Genomic DNA, 20,440 nt, shown 5'->3' on the forward strand with positions numbered 1-20,440 from the left:
AGTGGGTTTGGAAACACTGAACATATTCAAATATATTTGTGTTTTAGACAGTAGAAGTACAGACCAGTCATAGCCACTAACAGTGTTATCCACTTTCTCTTTAGTCAGTGAAGTATAGAGGTAACCACTCTCTTATGTCTTGTACTAAAGCAACATATGAATATACTTAATGCAAGATTTAAGTAGTAGACTACAGTTACAAAAAGACAGGAAATGTAAAATACACTGTCCCTACAGCAATGTTAACTGGTCCATTAGTCTTGCTAAGTATGCTAGGTCCATTAATGTATAGTAGACTAATTAGTTTTAAGGTATACTGGATCCATGTATAATGTACACTAGATCCATTCCTTTTTACCAATCATCAGTTTTCTCCTATTTCTGATTTTTAAGGGGTTTTTTTGTGATAATTTTACCACGTGCATTCTGTGTGTCTATTGTGTGTGGTCCAGGGAAGCAATTACAACTCTCATTTCATTGGTCCCAACAGCAGCCTGGCATCATCAGCACCTGTTCTGGGCTCCCTCGTCAGCCCAAATAGGAGAGTGGCAGTGATGGAGCTAACGCTGGGTGAATAATGAAAAAAGTAGTCATGGCATAATTTATTTGAAAAATATCCTGACATTTGTCAAGTGAATTATTCAACTAATATAATTCAATCAGCTACTGCTATCACAGAGAATGTGAGAATTCATTAGCTTTGATTAAAATCTCAGTAGAAGCAGAGTAAGTATATTCAGAATTGATTTCATATTTTAAAAAGTAATGATCTCACCCAATCTAAACAAAATCCTCAGTAAGGACTATGTCAATGCTAATAAGTATCAAAGCGTTGTTTATTCTCTGACATTTCTGCCTCACTCCACCCTACTTGGTCAGAAGTGTCTAAAAGGGTTTAACTGAAAAATAAAATCACCCTTGGGTACAGAGTAAAGGTCAATCCTGCAAACACTTATACATGATCTTAACTTTACTCATGTGAGCAGGGTGACCAGATGTCCTGATAAAATCAGGACTGTCCCGATATTTAACTCTTTGTCCAGCGTCCTGATCAATGTACGATCGGGACACCATTTGTCACGATATTCAGGTAAGGAGGTGAATGGGAGGGAGGTGCTGACTCCATGGGTGCTCCAGGGTTGGAGCACCCATGGGGAAAAATTGCAGCCAAGCTCCCCCCTCCTCACCTTCTCCCCTCAGCATGCTGCATGCCTGCTCCCTTCCCCCCTCCCAGTGCTTCCTGCCACCTAACAGCTGTTTGGCAGCACTTAGCACTTTCCAGGAGGAAGGGGCGGGGGGGGGGGAGCAGGGATGCAGCATGTTCAGGGGAGGAGATGGAGAAGAGGCAGGGCAGGGGTGGGGACTTGGGGGAAGGGGGTGGAATAGGGGCGGAGTGAGGGCGGATGATTGAGCAGGAAGAGGCAGGGGGGTGGGCGAGCACCCACCCAGTAGAGGGGAAGTCAGTGCCATCGGGGTGAGTGGTGGAGGGGGAGGGTGAAGAGGGGAGTGGCAGGTGGGGAGGGTGAAGAGGCGAGCGGCAGGTGGCAAGGGTGGGTGAGGAGCCGAGCGGTGGGTGGGGAACTGAGGAGGGACGCAGCAAGCCAGCAGGGGAAGAGGAAGGGCGCGGTGTGGGGGGTGCCGAGCGGGGAGGGCGTGGGACCTGGGGCGGAGCCTGGGAGGAGCAGGGGTGGACTGTGGGCAGGGCTGACAGCACCTCAATGTGTCTCAATATTTTAGTGTTGTGATCTGGTCACCATACATGTGAGCAGCCCCACTGAAGTCACTGAGAGGACGTACACGAGTTAAGTTAAGCACATGCGTAAGTGTCTGCTTGCTCCCGCCAAAAGCATGGAAGAAATAAATAAAGAAGCAAATAGGAAAAAAAATAAAAATAAAAAAAGAGGGAAAAAAGGAATGGGGGAAAAATGTGACGTGTTACCTTAAACACACCAAGCACTGGGAAACACCCTCTATAGTATAAGAGTCAGATCTGGTTCTTTCAAATTGTTATCTTATTAACCTCTGTAGTCAACACGTCAAGCAGTGATTTATGATTGCCTTTCCCTATGGCTGATGATAGTATTACTTATGGGAATGAAGAATTGGATTTTAAACGGCATAAGACTCAGAATAAAGAAATAAGTGAATGCCTGAGGACCCCAATTCAATCCACTGTCTCAGTAAAGGGTACTCCCTAAGCCCAGATCAGGTCAGAGGAGAACACAGATGCCATACCCCCAAACAAAAGTGGAAATGAAAAATACAAAAGAAGTATTTAACCCATGCATGCAAAAAAACCCCGACATGTGACCATTTCATAGAGCTCATTAAACCTATACATGGCAGCAGGATAAACACTCATTCAATCTACAGTCTAGAAGTCATCTGTGTTTTATTCATCTCTGTTTTAGCATCCCAACCGCATCTGATCTTCTGGATCTTCTTCCTAAGGCATGGGAGAAGCAGGACGCTTTTACAAAGCAAGACTATAATAGGAAGAAAAACGGCTATCATAAATGTAGGGGGGGTGTACCACACAAATTGGTTTACGTCAACCCATTTATTCCAGGCAAATACCAATGCGTGAATTGTGCATAGCAGCAAAGCTAAATACCCCATCTTGCTCTGGAAAGAGAAAAGAACACAAGTTTATTTTTTTCCCCAATAACAGTAAAAAATGTACTTTATTAGGCAGATGTTGTAAAAACTAAGGGCTTGATGCATAACCCACAAAGGTCACTGGGCTTTAGATCAGATCAAAGACCATTAATTCAGTAACTAAGGGGCTCAATCCTACACCCATCAAAGTAGTAGCAAAATTCTCCTCGATTTTAATGGGAGAAAGTTTGGGCACATTTTTGCAACTTTTCCATGTAGCAGCAGTATAAATGAGATGTCAAGAGGGATGGGTGGTCTGTGGTGCTACATACAAATCGTACTTCCCTCAGAAGACATAGGTCCATTCTTGATATCAGCTCAGTTTCCCCATATGCCATTTTTATCCTGCGTTAGCAGGAGTACGGATGTGACTTGATGTTTTGTTAGGCCTTTCCCACCTCTTATTTCTATAAGTACAAAGTAAGATTTTTTTAAATTTCTTGCAAAGCAAATTAGTACAATCAAGAACTTCTGATGTTCCATGCTATAACCCCCCACCCCCAATTTAATAACTGTAGAAGAGCTCAGTGCTGTCTTCCTTGTACAGAAATAACTCCCACTGACATCACTGGATTTGATTTAGGATGCTCAGGGAATTCAGGATTGAGCCCGAGAGAAAAAAGTACAGAAGCAACAGCGAGAAAACAAAAATTGTTTTTTTTTAAATGTAACTTTTCATAGTAATCACTGGGAAATCATACACTGCACTTTCATGTTCTAGATATCCCTTCACATAAATCAGATTGATACATTATTTGTTTACAAGACTAATCTAGCAAATTAGTGTTATTCTTCTCGTTAGATGGACTTCTTTACCTTGCTGTAGGTATGGGCTGGGTGATGCCTAGTTGAAGAAGAAGGTGGGCATAACTGCCGCCCTTTCATTTAGGACGGCATGAGAAGCTATTGAGCTCCTCTAGAGAACCAAGATGCCGAAACACTACGAGCATCATTCAAAACAAAGGCAGACGCAAGACAGGTCAGAAACAGAGACACACAGGTGAAGGGGTTTCATTGGATATTGTTTTAGTGGAAATGTGTGTGTCTGTGATAAAAGCAGGAGGGAAGGAAAAACACCACAGAAGCTGAGACACAAGCAGTAGAAGGCCAAGGGCACAGCCAGAACCAGCTCTGTCTGGGAATGTGTCCCTGCGAGAGCTTTTGGGCTAAGTGCTCGCTGGAACTGAGAGAAACAAAACTGTCTCCTGCTATTTGATTCCTGCTGTGTTCAGGGAAACAGGACTTTATGTACATTCTTTGGAAATTAACAGAGTCGTATCAGAGAAACACTGGAGTATCTGCGATTTCTCCTGAAACAACCCTCTAGATCCTGAATCTTGGCTTACTGGTTGGGTCAAAAAGGGATAACAGTACTTTAATATGAATAGCCAAAATTGTGAGGTAGAGGCCCCTCTTCACTACCTTCCCCCAGCTACCCTCTATACATCTGAGAATTTTAACCACAACTGATTGCATCTCATGTTACAGTACATATGATCCCTCATCACTGCACTGTCAGGAGATACTCATTGATGACCTAATGCAGAGTGCTTAATAGGTAATCAAACTTTCATGTTTAGGTGCTCAGGGCCTGATTCACCACTCTGTTAAACCAGTTTTACACTGACTTCAGGGGAGTCTTTTAAAATTAATACTAATGCAAGTTAGAGGAAAACCCTACCCCCTCAAACTGATGCTTAGGTGGCCGAAGCAAGCACGTGTGGATGCTGAGATTGGTACATATGTAGGATTGATTGGGTGTACCTATGGGCAGAATTTGACCCCTTAACTTTTCAACTAGGTTCCTTTGCTTTGAACACATCTTTTTTGCTGGAGAGGGAGAGTGAAAGCCTATGTTTATGGTAAGGACCTGATCCTTGTCCTCCCTTCCATCTGCTTTGTGCTGTGCAGGCACATCAGGGCATGGCTGGGCCAGTAGGAATGGGCCAACGTATTACAGAAATGCATTTTATGGCAATGATACTTGGCCAATGGAATGATCCCCAAGTGACCATCACTGTCAGTGGCCAGCCCCTGGATTAGTGGAGCTGGAAGGTGGCCTTTCCCCCTACCTTGTCTCTTATACTGAATGCAAATTGGCTTGGTCCCAGGGAATCTGGCCTTAATGGTTTGATATAGGATGTGGCAGTACAAATGCCTCTCCACTGCCCTGCCAACATACTTTGATCCTGTCTGGACTCAAAAGAATCTCATGTTAACACCCTTCTAATACTTGACTTTATGACCAAGCCTCCAACAAAGGTGCAAATTGTGGGGGTGGTTTTTGTGATGGACTGTACTGAGTCCACAGTCTCATTTCTCATGCAGTAGGCCATGGAACAGCCATCTGATTTTTTATAACCAAGAATGTTAAGTTGGTGACATCTGAACTAGTATCCTAGAGGAGTGGAGATACACCTTGTCATTAACAACCGCTAATGTTTAACAACATTGTAGCCTACCAATATGTCAATCTTTTTTTGCCAAGTAACAATAAAGTAGAATGTTTGTTGCAAAGCAATTGGCAAAGGACACTGAGTAAACTTTCAAACTGGTTTCCATGAACACTGTGATGTTCTGATATTTTAAAGAAAGGCTATTACTGCTGATCTTAATTTATAATGTAAAATCCTCCAAGAGCACACAGATCACATGTAATGTTTATGTGTACCTGAATATAGTGGAACTCTCTCCAGGTCAAAGAATGGCTGACAGATGGAATTGATGTTACTGCCAGTATGGCCAGCAGAGCTAGTCCCAGAATTCCTAGAGACACATAAATCTCCATTCTCCAGACATCATGTTCAATCCAGGCATTTTCCTTTTTTTGCTTGACCTGCCAAAAGAACATCACATTTAAAGTGACAGACTGACACAGGACCTTGCTGTTCCCAAGAATTGTAGCTATTTACATTAGAGTCATTTAGCCATAAGCCAAGAGAAATACTGGGCTTTGTTTTCACTCCCTTTCTTTTGCTTTTGCCCTGCAAGTGAGAACGCAGCTGAGTCTCTGTGTTTAACTGTTGGGTTGTTTACTTCTGATGATAAAGGTTGCATCAGTCTATGCTGAAGGAAAATCACCTAGACTGAGAAGTGTTTACTGACTTGAGAAACGCCTTCACCCAGAGGAGACTTGTCCTGCAGCCTTTGTAACCTGACTTCACAGCAGGAGAATCTTTATTCTTTCACAACAAAATTCCACCTATGGCTAAACACCATATTTGGAAGATTCTAACAGGAAATATATTAACCTGGACTATTTTAAGGGGCTAATCAGCAGGCATTCTCAATTACTTTGTTATCCTGCCAGGATAGCTATTTAGCTCTAAGAACTACACTTGGCCCATTGAGCTGCCCTGAAAACAATGGTCTGTACAGAGGAAAGGATTAGACTTCAGAGGACCTTGATTCTCCAGGTTGTTCCAATTTATGGCTGCCTGCAACAGCCCTTAAGAGGCCATTGCATCAGGTAGGGAACATCACAATGCAGTGTGCTCCAGTCACAGTCATTCTGCCCTGACATGGCGCCAGGACACTCTCTATACTGGGGGCTGTGAGTGGCTTAGCAGCACTACGCTACCTGGGGATACTCTAATGCCAGGGAAATTCCCAGCAGGCCACTCAGGCCAGTTTTTTTTTTAAATTCTGGAGCAAAGAGCTTGTGCCTGTGCAGAATTCTCAAGAAGCTGAGAGCATTCTACCCTCTTTGAGTCAAACACATCTACGCTCATAGACCCTGGCTCCGTGAGTGCTCTGGGGCTGGAGCACCCACGGGGAAAAAGTAGTGGGTGCTCTGCACCCACTAGCAGCCAAGCTCCCCTCACCTCTCACCCCACATCCTCCTCCTCTCCCCTGAGCACACCACATCCTCGCTCCTCCACCTACCTCCCAGCATTTCCCGCCTGGCCGTCGCCAAACAGCTGTTTGGCAGCGTTAGCATACTTGGGGGCGGGGGAGAAAGCAGGAACATGGCGCGTTCAGGGAAGGAGGTGTGGAAGAGGCGGGGATGGGGCAGGGATTTGGGGAAGGAGTTGGAATGGGTGCAGGGCAGGGGTGGGAAGAGGCGGGGCAAGGGTGGGGGCCTCATGGAAGGGGTAGAGTGGGGGCGGGGCCAGGGGCAGAGAGAGGGTCGAGCACCCAGGGGAAAGTGAGGAAGTCGGCACCTGAGATGGGACTTTAAGACTAACACCACTTCACACTTATTTGTTATTTATAGGACAATGGCAATCGGGATTAGTAGAGGAGCTGTATAGATAGGAAGACAGTCAGAGGAGGATCTCAAAGTACTTCACAAACAACTAATTACCTGGGAGGCAGGTATGATTGTAGTTGTTTTAAGGAGGGCTAATCTCAAACCCACACAGGAGAAGTGACTTGCTCAAGAGTATGCAGATTCATTGGCAGACCCATGATTGACACCTGGAGGACACAACTCGAGGCTTTAGCAATTAGATTCTGGTCTCTCACTTTAACATACCCTGGCCTGTTAAATGAAGCAATATATATTTTGTGGGTCAGCCCATTGGTTTTTAAACAAAGAGCTTTGTGGCAGCTGCCTCAGATTCAAATGACAAACTTTCTCCTCACAGGCTTCTCTGTGTGAGTTGAGTAGATGTGAGATCAGGACTCTGTCAATAAAGAAGTTTTAGTTCGATATTTGGACCCAATCATACCTGTTGGTACGCCCAGTTCAGAAGCTTGTATCTGTAAGATCTCCTCATTGGGTAGCACAAGCTATAGCATGCATGCATTGAGGCAAAGAAAAAACTGAGAAGGCCGAGTTGCTTTCTTGATAACATCCATCCATTCAACCACGGTGGAAATCGTTTATACTTGGTCCCATAGTGGAGCTGGAAACCTGCAGCTAATATCCCTGGTAAATAAACCAGTGCCAGAAGGGTGATTGAAACCACTGGTAAAACTTTGTTTACGACCAGGATTGGAATTTTATAGAAAGTGTTTTCATTAGTAGTGACAAAAGGGTGGACCACATCTCTCAGAAAAGTATAGATAAATATTGGCAATGAGGATATAGATGCTATTTTCAGTGGCAAGTGCCATTTGGGGAAGAGATCTCCCCTGCAGTGTTGATCTGAAGGGTATTCAAATTCATCAAAATGATGTGTTTGATGTAAATGAAAAAATGCAACCTCTTCGTGGGTGTAGGTGACTTGCAAATCTGTATTCTGAAAAGGATAAAGAGAAAAAAAAGTGTCAAGTTTAAGAGGAGATTGAAGAATCCATCAATTATGTTAGACTCCTGCATTATTGCCCATTCACCATATGTTTCTCTTACATTATACAAAACAGTAACATAATAGCTATCAAAGAAAAGACAGCTCAAACATGTGAGATTTCAATTCTCAGATACTTAGGTACCTAGCTGATCTGTACTGAGGCAATTCAAATCTAGATTTCTGGTTCTCTATTCATCCTTTAAGGTGGCTTCTGAATAGATTTTCACTCCAGGAAGTTAACTACCACAAGAGAAGATTTCATTATGACCTCTTCTGATAAGAGGAATAAATTTCAAGACACAGATTAATAATGTAACCCAAATAACGCATATGGCAATGGAAGCCAGAGATTGTACAATACAACATTCTAGTCAGTCAGTGATATTTTAACTGCATTTGCAGGAGAAATTGAAAATTTTTTGATTGATGGTTCACAGACAGTAGAAACCAAAGAGCTAGGAGTACACATCAGCCCACTCCACGCTCGAGTCCATCCCTCCCTCACCAGATACACACAAGATCTAATAGCTTTCTGCCTCATTTCCCCCTTCACAAATGATGTGAAATTAGATCATCTCAACTACAAAATTGAATTTTCTTCTGCCAGGTAGGCATGGCTTGATTGACTCTCGCTGAAGTTGGTGACAAAACTCTCATTGACTTTGGTGGGAGCAGAATTAGGCCAGAACTTCAGCATAACACTATAGCATGCATTACAGTCAGTGAATTTAAAGACTGTCCTGTGGTTATTACCTCTTGGAGAGGGAAACAGATTAGAATTTATGTTTTCCTTTTATATCTATGCAATGATGGGATGCTGGTAAAAGTTTGTCTGGAGGTGGGGAATTACATTTATTCTTCACAATCCAAAAGAAATGTTCATTCATAATCCCGTAAAAATAAAATAAAGCCTCAAATAAGCCAGAAAGGGTTCTGTTTGAAGACATCTAACTTGGCATATGTCCAGAACTCAGTGAAGAAAAGTCTCTGTACTAGATTTGGGAAAAAAAAATTAGCGACTGTAATTTGGAAGTTGTAAATCTGCCTCACATTAGGACATTGGAGGACTCCCAAACACAGGCGCTAACTTTCTTCTTTCCGGGTGGGTGGTTTACTCTTGCTTCGCCCAGAGGCCCTGCCCCCACTCTGCTCCTTCCCTCAAGGCCCCACTCTTGCCTCTTCCTGCCTCCTCTCCGCCCCCTCCCCCGCGCGTTCCCTGCCCTCACTCCACCTCTTCCCAACCTGCTCCAACCTCCTCTTCCCAGTGCCTCCTGCCTGCCGCTGAACAGCTGATCAGCAGCAGGCGCTGGGGGCAGGAGGCAGAACACGGGGAGGAGGGGGCTTGCCGAGCAGCTGACTGGCGGGTGGCTGGTGGGTGCTGAGCACCCACTATTTTTTAGCCTAGGTGTTCGAGCCCCAGAGCACCCGTGTAGTCAGTGCCTTTGCTCCCAAAGCAGGTTCAGGGCTATCGTCCAGCATCATTCTCAAGAACCAAACTGCTCTATATGACAGTGGTGCTGACACAAGTGAGAGGGGAAAATTCAGAGATGATGTGCGAAAGGGGGCAGCATGTAGCTCACTGGTAATTGGGTGTGAGTCTCTACTTCAAGCTAGGAGTGTAATTTCCAGCTCAAGGAGACATACCTGTGCTAGCTATGTAGTCCCAGTTGCATGAGGGGTTGGTTGAACAGCAGGAAGGGTAGCCAGCCCGAGTATGCAACTGTCCGAGACCACAGGCACATACCCGAGGAAGCTAGCTCTTCCTGCTGCCACAGCTACACTCTATTTTTAGCATGCTAGCTCCATCAGAGCTAGCGAGGGTATGTCTCCTTGAGCTGGGAATTCCATACCCTGCTCGAAGTGCAGGCATACCCTAAGGCTTTGTATTCACTGACAGAACAGTATTTGAGTTTTTGACAGCGAGATAACAAGTCTGTATAGTGATCTTGCTGTAAAATCCTAAGTGGAGACAAGGTACTCGCAATGGTTACTTCATGACAGCGAGGTGAGTACAGCCCTCCTCTGCGGTTTGACCTAGTTTACCTTATGCCTTGTCTGCAGTAGGTTTTACAATAGGACAGCTAACATGCTAGTTATGCCACAGTAAAAGCATAGCTTGTCTGTCTGTGAAGACAGACTCCATTAGATGCACCCAGGCTAGGGGTACCCCTATGCTGCAACTGGAGGTGTGACTGTAGCTCAGGTAGACATACCCGTGCTAGCTTTAATCTTGCTAGCATGGCTAAAAACAGAAGTGTAGATGTTGCAGCTTAGGGTTCAGCACAGACTATACAAGCCCGCTGGGGTCCTTGAGTACCTACTCCCATCACTAGCCCATGCTGCCACATCTACACTGATACGTTTAGCAATGACAGTGTGAGTAAAGCTAGCGTGGCTATGTCTGCCTGAGCTGCAATCGCATCTTGGATTGCAGTGCAGACATTCCATAAGCATCTTTAGAGGGTGAGCAAAGGCAGACTGAACTGGTGTAACATACATGCGGAGAGGACAGAAGGTGGGGTAAATTATACGCTCTAAAATTCATCTGTGAACTTGGCCCAGAGGTTCTAACCTTTTGAAGAAGTGGTTTGAAAGGCCTAATTCAATGATAAGGGATAGCTACCCTCAGAATAAGGAATTAGTTCTGTGACTCAGCACCTACTGAGGCTCTGGGGGATGGGCGGGCACAAGCCTGCCCACATCTAAAGGGCCCTCCCCCCCAGCCTAAGGGGAGGAGCTACTTGACCCAGGCTTCAAGCAGATTTTTGGGGGTGAGGGGGAGGGGAAGAGAACAAATGAAAAAAAAACAGGCAAGGGAGTGAGGGTCACAGTGTTAAAAGCAGGGAGCCAGAGGCTGACACTGAGCAGAGAACCCTGGACTGTGCCCTCTGCTTCTCAAAGTCACCCAGGGAGCCAGTGGACACGGCCCAGAGGAACTCTGCCCAGAAACATGACTTTAGGCAGGTTCAGAAATAGGCTCCAGTCACAGAGTACTTCTCAGTCCAGCTTCCTCCTGCAGAGGCAAATTTCTGCTGGAAAAGATTTATTTTTTGCTGGACTTTTCTTTTGGCAGCAGTGAGGAAGACAATGTTCATTGTGAGATGACTACTTTAAAAAGACTGTCTTTTAAAGGGGGAGTTCAGGGATTTCTTACTGGAATAAAATGATTTCTACTGGGCTTTGTTCAGCTAGTAGGGCACAACTCAAATCCCTTATGTAGCTCTGAACTGTGCTGCCACTCCACTGGCCCAAACTGTGTGTTTAAGCATGGTCTCTGACTACACAGAATGAAATGTCTTTATCTTTTTAGCTCCTCATGACAATATTGTTACAAGACTTAAAGATGAGCTGATGAGATCCCTGTGTTATGAAAACAGTTAATTCTCCAGAACAATCAAGGTATGAGATCAAACACTTGCATGATGCATATGAGCTTTTTTTATATGGATGTTACCGAATCTTTATGGTTTCCCGTATTTCTCCCAGGCTCCAGTTTCTGAACTTCATCCTGATCCAGAGTCTTCCCGCTCTCCATTACAAAGGAACCCTGAAAAATAACTTCAGGATGTAAGTCATCAAGTGCTCAAATGCACTGCTGCAATTTTGTCGCTTCTTTTACTGAAATGCAGAAATGACCATATTTTTCATTTGCCATACGTTTTCAGGACCATTTGCCTCCTATGGAGGTGACACTCAGCCTGTGGCTTTAGAGTGGTGCATGCTTCCTTGGGGCACTCATGGCTTTAACTGGAGTTCCTTTAATTTTTTCCTGATCCTAGGCAGAATGAGGATCATGAGACAACTCAGTTCTGTCTGAGACATTAGAGGCAGCACAGGTAAAGCTGAGCAAGTTGAATGGACTTGCGAAGATCATGTCAATCCATAACAGTGAGGTCAAGATGTGGGGAAGGGATAAAATGGAAAGGGTCTGCAGCACTATCCTCTCTTGGTTTCAATGTTGCCATTCTAATAATCCTTTCTTGTACCACGTCACACAGATTTCCAAGAGCATGATCTGGACTGGAAAGATAGTCGGGCAAGTGATCGTCATGCATTAAGACATGCAGCTCTTATTCTGATACTACATATTCTAGAAATGAGAATCCCAACAATACCTGCCTGCTATTAAAGGCTTGTGATATTGTGGAGTATGTAGTGAAATTTACTATAACGGCTATCAGCTGGGATGACAGCTGTTGTTGCAAAAGTAACGATTAGAAGCCAATTTATCAGTTTTCTGGAAATACAAATATTCCTAATAAGCAATACTGAAAAAAGAAACTGTGAGAATGAATGCATGTTCTCATCCAATGCAACACACGTCTCAGCTGTGGAGCTGCATACAAAGAATCATAGGGTATGGGTCATGAAAGTGCATTTGCTTTTTTGAGCCAGCATTAATGAAAACAAAAATCTGCTGAATGTCCAATAATGAGATGTGGGTTAGGAGGGTCCATAATAGGAGACATTAATAATTTTACTCTGTGCTAAATGAATTGGCAAGAAGCAGCCACAACCAGTGCACCCACCGAGACAAAGAAAATTACATTTAAAAGCCCAGCTGTTGAGGAAATAGCTAAATAGAATTATGGCTAAGTAGATCATAATTATTATTATATGACAAAAGTGGTGTTGTAAGTCCTTTCCTCACTGCATGTTGGCTCAACTTCCCACCTTCTACAGTGAAGCAGTAAAACCATTTAAAACTATAAGGGACAAGCTCCTGCTGTTGAATATAAGGTTTGCTGTCCACTCTGAGCTCAGCTGGTAAACCAAATGATATTTTTCCTTCTGATGTGACCATTCCTTTTTGTAACATGAAAAGCTGATGCAGAATTATGCTAAATAAACAAACTAGGGTCCAAAATCTGCAGCCATCACTCAGGGAAAGCTACCTGTGAAGTCAATGGAGTAAGGACTGCAGGACTTGGCCTGATGAGACGAGAAATAATAAACATGATTAGAACTGTGATGGTATCTCCCATAAGGCTTTATGGAAATATGCTTAGAATGTGTTTTATGCTACATATGCCATGTAACATATTTCCGTAAAGGTTATGATCTACTGAATGTATTAAACCTATTTGTATGCATGTATCATTTTTGTATTCGAAGTTATGAATGTTATGAACATTGGCTGTAAACTTGCTTGATTTCTAAGTAGCCTTATTTAGAACATTTGGTCACTTCTTGGAAAAGGAATGTGCAAGTTAAATGCTCAATCAAGAAGCACTTAACAGACAAAAGAGCTTGGAAGACTCCAATCCACATAAGAAGTCTACCTGAGGACGTTCAAGGTAGCATGTGGGTAATGTTTGCTACCTGCAAGTCCTGAGTCATGCATGGGCATGAGACTTGCCCATGTGATTCCAAATCTCCATTTTGTGACTGGATTCTACTCAGTGGGAGGGAGGGAGGGGTGTCTACCTAGAAGAGAAAGTCTATTTAAACCCTTGGGAGACCCTTCCATGATGTCTTCAGCTGGCTAAAGAGAGAGCCTCTCCCCCCGCCCCAGGATACTGAAAGAAACTGGAATGAAGGACAAAGACTGCAAGGGGTGTGAGTGGTTGCTGGACCCAGGCTAAAAGGAGATTAGTCTGTAAAAGGAAGCATTCTGGAACTGATGAGATTATCTGTATTCAGTTTGATTAGACATAGATTTGCACATTTTATTTTATTTTGCTTGGTGACTTACTTTGTTCTGTCTGTTACTACTTGGAACCACTTAAATCCTACTTTCTGTATTTAATAAAATCACTTTTTACTTATTAATTAACTCAGAGTGTGTGTTAATACCTGGGGGAGCAAACAACTGTGCATATCTCTCTATCAGTGTTATAGAGGGCGAACAATTTATGAGTTTACCCTGCATAAGCTTTATACAGGGTAAAACAGTTTTATTCGGGTTTAGACCCCATTGGGAGTTGGGCATCTGGGTGTTAAAGACAAGCACACATCTGTGAGCTGTTTTCAGGTAAACCTGCAGCTTTCAGGCAAGTAATTCAGACCCTAGGTCTTTGTTGGAGCAGACAGAAGTGTCTGGCTCAGCAAGACAGGGTGCTGAAGTCCTGAGTTGGCAGGGAAAACAGGAGCAGAGATAGACTGGACACATCAGGTGGCAGCTCCCAGCGGGGTTTCTGTGATCCAACCAGTCACAAGAACCTACTGTGGGAGTTACATCTGAAAACCTACTGTTATATTTGCAAAATTACAGCACAGGTTTCAAGAACCAAAAGTTTTTCTTTTAAAGAACTCGGCATTGTTTGGACATATGCACACAGTTTCTAAAAAAAAAAGAACTTTTCACATTTGCATTTAGCAAAGCTTTTATTCTGAACTTTGAGGAAGATCTAGTGATAAACACACAGTATTTGGAATAGTTAAAGTATTGTTCAGCGTTTCCTCTACAGTCAGAATGGGATTAGCTCTTCTCCAGGTTTTGAGACATTGTCCCAAAAAGCTACCCAGGTGAGGATGTATGACAATCCGTGACCAAGCATTGTTCTTCACAGAAATAGTCTAAAGTCTGTAAAGCAACAAAGAATCCTGTGGCACCTTATAGACTAACAGACGTTTTGCAGCATGAGCTTTCGTGGGTGAATACCCACTTCTTCAGATGCAAGTCTAAAGTCTGTTCCAATCAGCCAACCCAGCGGGGTGGCAGCCAGACTCGCAGGCACAGGAAATATGAATGAGCTGCTGTTTACTGCAAACGGGAGCCTTGCCTGGAAACATTTCCCCAGGACTCGGGCGACTTCTGTACAGGCAGCTCAGATTAATGCCTGGAAAACTAAACCAAACAAGACTTTGTCACCCCGAGTCTGGGGTTTACTCCCCTCCCTTTGTGGACTGTAAAACCAGTTCTGAGTCACCAGTTGCAGGAAAGTACTGACTGAATTTACCGCTGGAGTGGGGGAGGGAGAGGACTCTAGAGTGAAGTGAAGTTAGACTCCAGGACTCCTCCTGTTCCCGTTGTAACGGGTCTCCCGAGAGCCCACCAGTGGCTCGGCTCAGCAAGTATCTGATTAATCAGCGCAAGGCAGCATCTATTGCTGCTATTTGTCTGCGTGAACGTACAACGCGGAGCTGTTAGAAAACGCAGAGATTAAACTGAAGTTACTTACAAACTTTCTACCTCGGTTTAGGTCTCCAGGCTCAGGACAGGGTGAGATTCCAAGGCGCGCTGGCGCAGCCCACACGCGACCTTGCAAGTCTGATGCCCAGACTTCAGCCTGCCCATCCTCCTTCCTTCCAGCCCCGCCTTCTGCATCCATCCGGCTCCACCCCGCCTCCGCTGGGGCTGGGTGAAAACCGGATTTGCCAGAATCCTGCTGATTTTCGTCCACACAGCCCTCAAATTGGGGCTAACTAGAGATCACGTTTCACCGCGCCTTTTGCACCAAAAAACCCTAGGCCCGTGCCGCCCCGGTACAGAAATCCCCGGATCCGGCAGCTGGATTTTTCTGGATCCAACCACGTTTGGCCCCCACCCTCCAATTCTAACGCGTGAAGAGCGGACACATGTAGCCGCTCATCTCACCCCGAAGCCGTTCAGTCCCCAACGCCTCCTGGCACGTCAGTGCCACCAATCCACGGATCTGGATCCCGCGGGATCCAGCCAATTTTTGGCTCCCACCCTGCAAATTGTACTACTTAGACCAAAGGGGAGACATCCCACTGCATCCTAGCGCAACAAGCCGGAGCTAGCGCCCCAGATCCTGCCAGTTTGGGGCCCTAACCCCCCACCCCTCAATTTCCCAGACTAAATAGGGAGCGTCTTGAGCTGTTCTTGCCGCTCCCTGGGTCCTGAAACAGTGGCAGTTAATCCCTTGTTCCCTGTCCTCCTTTTCCTTATCTTTGTCAATCGTCCTGTGAGGAGCCTCGCTAACCCTTCTGCACTTTGACCCCGCCTCTTACCAGATAGTCTTGCCCTACCAAACAGAACACAAACTTAGGCGCTCCCTTTACACAAAAAATAAATAAAAATAAATCTGAACCCCAACGCCTGCCTCCTCCAGTCTCAAACCTACATCAGGCCCCGCTGCCTGCCAAATACCCTCCCTACATCCTATACATGCCTCGCCTCAACTGCACATTCAATTCCGAACTCCCTCCCCTCACCCCGCTGCCAGCCAAACCCATCTCCTTCCTGCTGACAAATAGCACTTCTGCAGCCCTGTCTTTACTAACGTAACCCTCACGCCCAAAGTCTGCCCTGATCTTGCCCCTTTTATCTGTGGCAGTTCTGACACAGCTGACCCACCTCGGGGATGCATTCAGAACACTAGCTCCGGACTGTGTTCACCCTAATACTGTGGATTATCTTGTCGGCATTTGGGAAGTTACTGCCATTGATACAAAACGTTATTCGCCTCTCGCACTTGGTATCAGACTAAATCGCCTGCGCCTCGGGCTGCACTCGGGTTTAGAGGAGGTTTGCTAATGTAACTCAGTCTCATTTGGTTGTTTAATTTGAAGTACTTGACTCCACGCCTTTGATTTGGTGTGGATTTACATAGCACAAGGTCGTCCACGCTGAGCCGGGAGATAAGAGATTGCCCGTGGGATATAATTTTCTTTTCCTTTCCTGTTTTTTGTCACACTTTAAAAACTACTGTCAGGGTGACATCTAGCGGTAGGAACATGAGGGGAGGCACATGACTGCTTTAATCAGCTACACCTACGGGTAGTGCTGTACATACAGAGAACTGGCTCAGTCTTTATATAAATATTAAGGTCCAAAGGCCGTCATGCTCCCATAGATATCAATGACAAAACTCTCATTAGAAATTCTCAATTGACTAGTTTAGTGGTATCTGGGCTACATTTTTTTAGTTACTTATCAGATGACTAATATTGCCCAACCCCCAGCCTAACAATCATACCATTTCATTGAAGCTGTTGGTTATGACAGCCAACTTCCATTCAGGCTGAACAAGGGAACAATTAAGTGTTCCTTTGGTTTAGTGAAAGGTGAAACAATGGAAAACCACTACCAAAGGGCTAGACAGCTTGCAAACCTGGGCAGTAGCTAGACCATGCAGTCCAAGATGTGTCCCAGGTCTCTGATAACAAACATCAGGATGGAAGGATTGATTTGAGTACAGCTATGTGTCTGTATACAGGTGTATCAAAGGGTGTACCTGATCTGTAGTACTCCCTTCTAGCCCAGCCTTGATCAGGAGCACCTGCCTCAGTTTCCCTTTCACTCAGAGTCCTTTCAAAAGTCCATGCAAGCCAGATATTCAAAACACTTTCCTTGCTGGAATCCAATTTATGAAGTCCTATATAGTCTTTCAAAAGAAAACAAACCTAGAAAGCCTTTCTTCCCTTTTCACTAAGCCCAGCTCCTCCACCCCAAGAACACAGCTTCCTTCTCCCACCCCCAGCACCTCTAGCCTGAAGATTAGCCTTCTCCACCAGCCTTCCCTGGTAATTCAGTGCCCTTCAGGAACCTTCTTACTCCCTGCAATGTCTGCAGGCAATTGCTAACAACTAGCAACAGCTGTGTCTCCCTTTACAAGGCCCAGGTGCCTTTCTGTAACCCTATTGGGCAGCAGGTAGTCAGTCCAGATGCACAGGTCTTAAAGGGACCAGTCATTCTGTGACAGGAGTGTGAGACTTGCACTTGCAGCATGATCCTGAGAAAAACTAAGTAAGGGTGCTTTTAGATAGTGCTAGCTGAAAGAGGCTTGGGATGTGAGGAAAGGAACTGTCTTCTGCTGTTTGAGTCCTACTGAGGTCAGGGAAACAGGACTTTGGGTACAGGAATTATGAAGCCTCTCTAAAAATGTTTATTGCCCCTGTCTTCTGCTAACTTTCCTGGCTAGGGCTCTCTGGTAAACTACACTGTTTAGGAATGGCTTGCTATTTTCACCATATTTTAGCACCAGGAGTATCCAAAAGCATGAGGTGAGACTACTGACTCTAATCTGAGAGGTGGCAACTGTACCTCTCAAGGTAAGATGGGTCCTTTACTCTTCATGGATCATGCAGTTCTTGGCCTTTCTGCTGAGTGTGCCAAATAATGTGATGGTTGATTGTGAGTTTATGATATGGGAGCTGGAATGGAGACCCACCAAACTCATCTTATATAGAGGCCATCAAACAGCCATTAGACTGAAGGGGGAAAAAAACTTCCATTCACTACATGAGCTTCACTGTATTCAGACTGGTCTAGTGGTGCCAAGTTTTTTAGCAATGAGCTGAAGCATCCAGTTTCCCAATAGGTGCTAATTTAGGAAGGGGATTTTATTCTACCCAAGTTCTTATACTGTGCTTGTCACCAGAGTATCTGAACATTAAGCAAGGTGACTATCAGCTGTCAGATGTGTAATTTTCCCAGTGGAGAGAAGATGAGAGAAAAAGCCACATGTGGCAGAGTGGTACTAAGGTTGTGGTTATTTCCCCATGTACTTTGTTAGGTGTTCATATTAGAGAAAGCAAGATTGAAAAAAATGCACCTTGCTCTTGAAGTGGAAGGTTATGAGATTTGTAATAGCTCTTAGCTCCTGCAGGAGTTTGTTTCACAGTCTTTGACTAACTCCCAAGAAAGCTCTGACTCCTCCAGATGAGCTTTATTTTTATTGTAGGAAGGCTCATGAGCTTCAGGAGCAGAATTTTTGACAGGGCCTTCATTCTGGAGCAACAGGCAATCTTCTAGATATTCTGGGCCCAGAGTGCTTTGAATCATATAACTGGAAGAGACCTCAAGAGGTCATCTAGTCCAGCCCCCTGCACTCAAGGCAGGGCTAAGTATTATCTAGACCATCCCTGACAGGTGTTTGTCTAACCTGCTCTTAAAAATGTGGGAGACTCGCATTCAAATCCCCATCTCTGCCTGATTTGGAGCAGGGATTTGAACACACATCTCCCACCTCTCAGGACAGTGTCTTCACCATGAGGGTGGGATTCTCTCAATCTCTTCTGTTGAATCCATTTCACTTTGTATAAATAATTAAATATTCATAGGACCAGAGAAAACATAAGAATGACTCTATAACTCAGTGGCTAGAGAATTCCCTGGGAGGTGGGAGACCCAAGTTCCCATGACTGCTTTATTATTTATATAAAGTGGAACAGTTTCAGTAGGAGAGATTGAAGGATGACCCACTCTAGAATATCCCACAGCCCAGTGGTTGGGACACTTTTTTTCCCCTCTGATCTGTGTTTTTAATAAGGTCCCTCCCCATTCTGAGCCCCATGTGCCTAGCAGCAACTCATTTGGTGAAGGGGGGTACCCCCTTGTGTCTGGTTGCACGGCCTTCCCCTTGGTTGCCTCCTCCTATTGGTCATCTCCATTTGGGTCTTCCATGGCCTAGCCCTCCAGCCAGGTCACTTAAAAGTTCAATCTGCTTCTGGGGTATTGGAATCTGGTTGTAACTGGACAGGCCCTAAGCTGGCTTCTCCCAACTGGCCTCTTCAAAGGTCTTTCACCTGGCTTCTCCCAGGCCAGCAGCAAACTCCTTCCAACTCACCACAGAACTCAACAAAATTTGCACTCTTCCTTCCAGAGTAGCAGGTCCCAGGGCCCTTCAGTAAAGCTCAAAATGACAAACAAAAATCATGAAGCATCTTTTGCACCTCTCCTGGGCTCCTCATGGAACACTGGCCTCAGTCTGACTCTCTCCTTGGGGTTCACTATGGGAGTTAGCTCCGTTCCTGTAACTCAGCTACCCAGTTAATTCCCTGACTGCTAGCTTTCCTCCCTTTTTAAGTTCTACACTCAGTAAAAGTGTGGCAGGGTGCAGATATTTAAACAGAGCTGGCCAGCCCGGGCCTCCTGGTTCTGAAAGGGGAAATTCATCTTGTTACAGGATTCAAATCATGCAGAAGGGGGAATTGAAATCTGGGTGCTCCACACCCTGGGTGAGTGATCTAACTACTGGGATCAAGGTTAGATGTGGTTGTGTTTTGAGTGAGGCCTGTTCAGGCCCCACAGGTGAGATTTGTGGGGAATGCCTAGTTTGAAGACCCACTCTGGCTTAGGCCTGAGGAAGGCACCAGACATCAGGACTTAAGCAGATGTGCACATTCTCCGTGGCAGATTTTGATGTCCTTAGGGACTTTTGTAGGCAGAAACTTTGATTCTTACAGGGTTAGGAGTCGGCTAAATTGGGGTTTTGAGGATCTACATTTTGTACTAAGTGATTAAAGTGGCAGTTATGTGCCTAAATCCCTTTGTGGATCTAGCCCATAGTGTATAATTGGAGTGACAATGATTGACTAATCATCATCATGCATTACATGACAGCTCTCATTTGCCTGAAAATAGAGAGGGACAAAGTGACTATTTTTGAAATAAAGAAGATTCAGTGGGATGAGGGAAGAGTTGGTGGTTGAAGGAAGTTGAGATCTGTTGTATGCTGGCTTTTAGGGATGGAGAAATAAATGCTGCCTTTTTCTGATTATCTCAGCCTCTGAAAGAACAGGTCATCTTTATACAATGCCTTTGAAAGGAAGGGAGATGAAGTATTTCACAGATCACTAGAGCGTGGTAAAAAGGCGATGGAACAAATTCTTCAGGCAATACAGTCATTTCAAAT

General features: G+C 44.7%; 1 protein-coding gene across 8 annotated transcripts; it reads right to left on the minus strand.

Moving 5' to 3' along the window:
• Window positions 1–1,336: 1,336 nt before the first annotated feature.
• Window positions 1,337–17,360, minus strand: STEAP1 (STEAP family member 1). Of its 8 annotated transcripts, none has more exons than XM_045002830.1 (5): window positions 17,288–17,360; window positions 11,350–11,442; window positions 7,332–7,844; window positions 5,330–5,494; window positions 1,337–2,625 (listed from the first exon to the last, which is right to left on the minus strand). In XM_045002830.1, the coding sequence occupies exons 2-5, from the start codon at window positions 11,428–11,430 to the stop codon at window positions 2,368–2,370; spliced, it is 1,017 nt and encodes a 338-aa protein (XP_044858765.1). In that variant the 5' UTR covers window positions 11,431–11,442; window positions 17,288–17,360; the 3' UTR covers window positions 1,337–2,367. The 8 variants fall into 8 exon arrangements, with proteins under 8 accessions (XP_044858765.1, XP_044858764.1, XP_044858761.1 ...); XM_045002829.1 differs by lacking the exon at window positions 17,288–17,360 and adding an exon at window positions 17,039–17,281; XM_045002826.1 differs by lacking the exon at window positions 17,288–17,360 and adding an exon at window positions 16,781–17,025.
• Between the last annotated feature and the right edge of the window lie 3,080 nt (window positions 17,361–20,440).

The sequence above is a fragment of the Mauremys mutica genome, chromosome 2, assembly GCF_020497125.1.
Source record: "Mauremys mutica isolate MM-2020 ecotype Southern chromosome 2, ASM2049712v1, whole genome shotgun sequence".
NCBI lineage: Eukaryota > Metazoa > Chordata > Testudines > Geoemydidae > Mauremys > Mauremys mutica.

Coding starts and splice junctions, on each gene's coding strand:
- STEAP1 (XM_045002824.1), bottom strand. CDS start 15,169: ATGGATGCAGAAGGCGGGGCTGGAAGGAAGGAGGATGGGCAGGCTGAA. Junction 11,443..15,019: donor TAAACCGAGGTAGAAAGTTT/GTAAGTAACTTC, acceptor GTTATTTTTCAG/GGTTCCTTTGTAATGGAGAG. Junction 5,495..7,331: donor TGAACTGGGCGTACCAACAG/GTATGATTGGGT, acceptor TTCTTTTGGCAG/GTCAAGCAAAAAAAGGAAAA.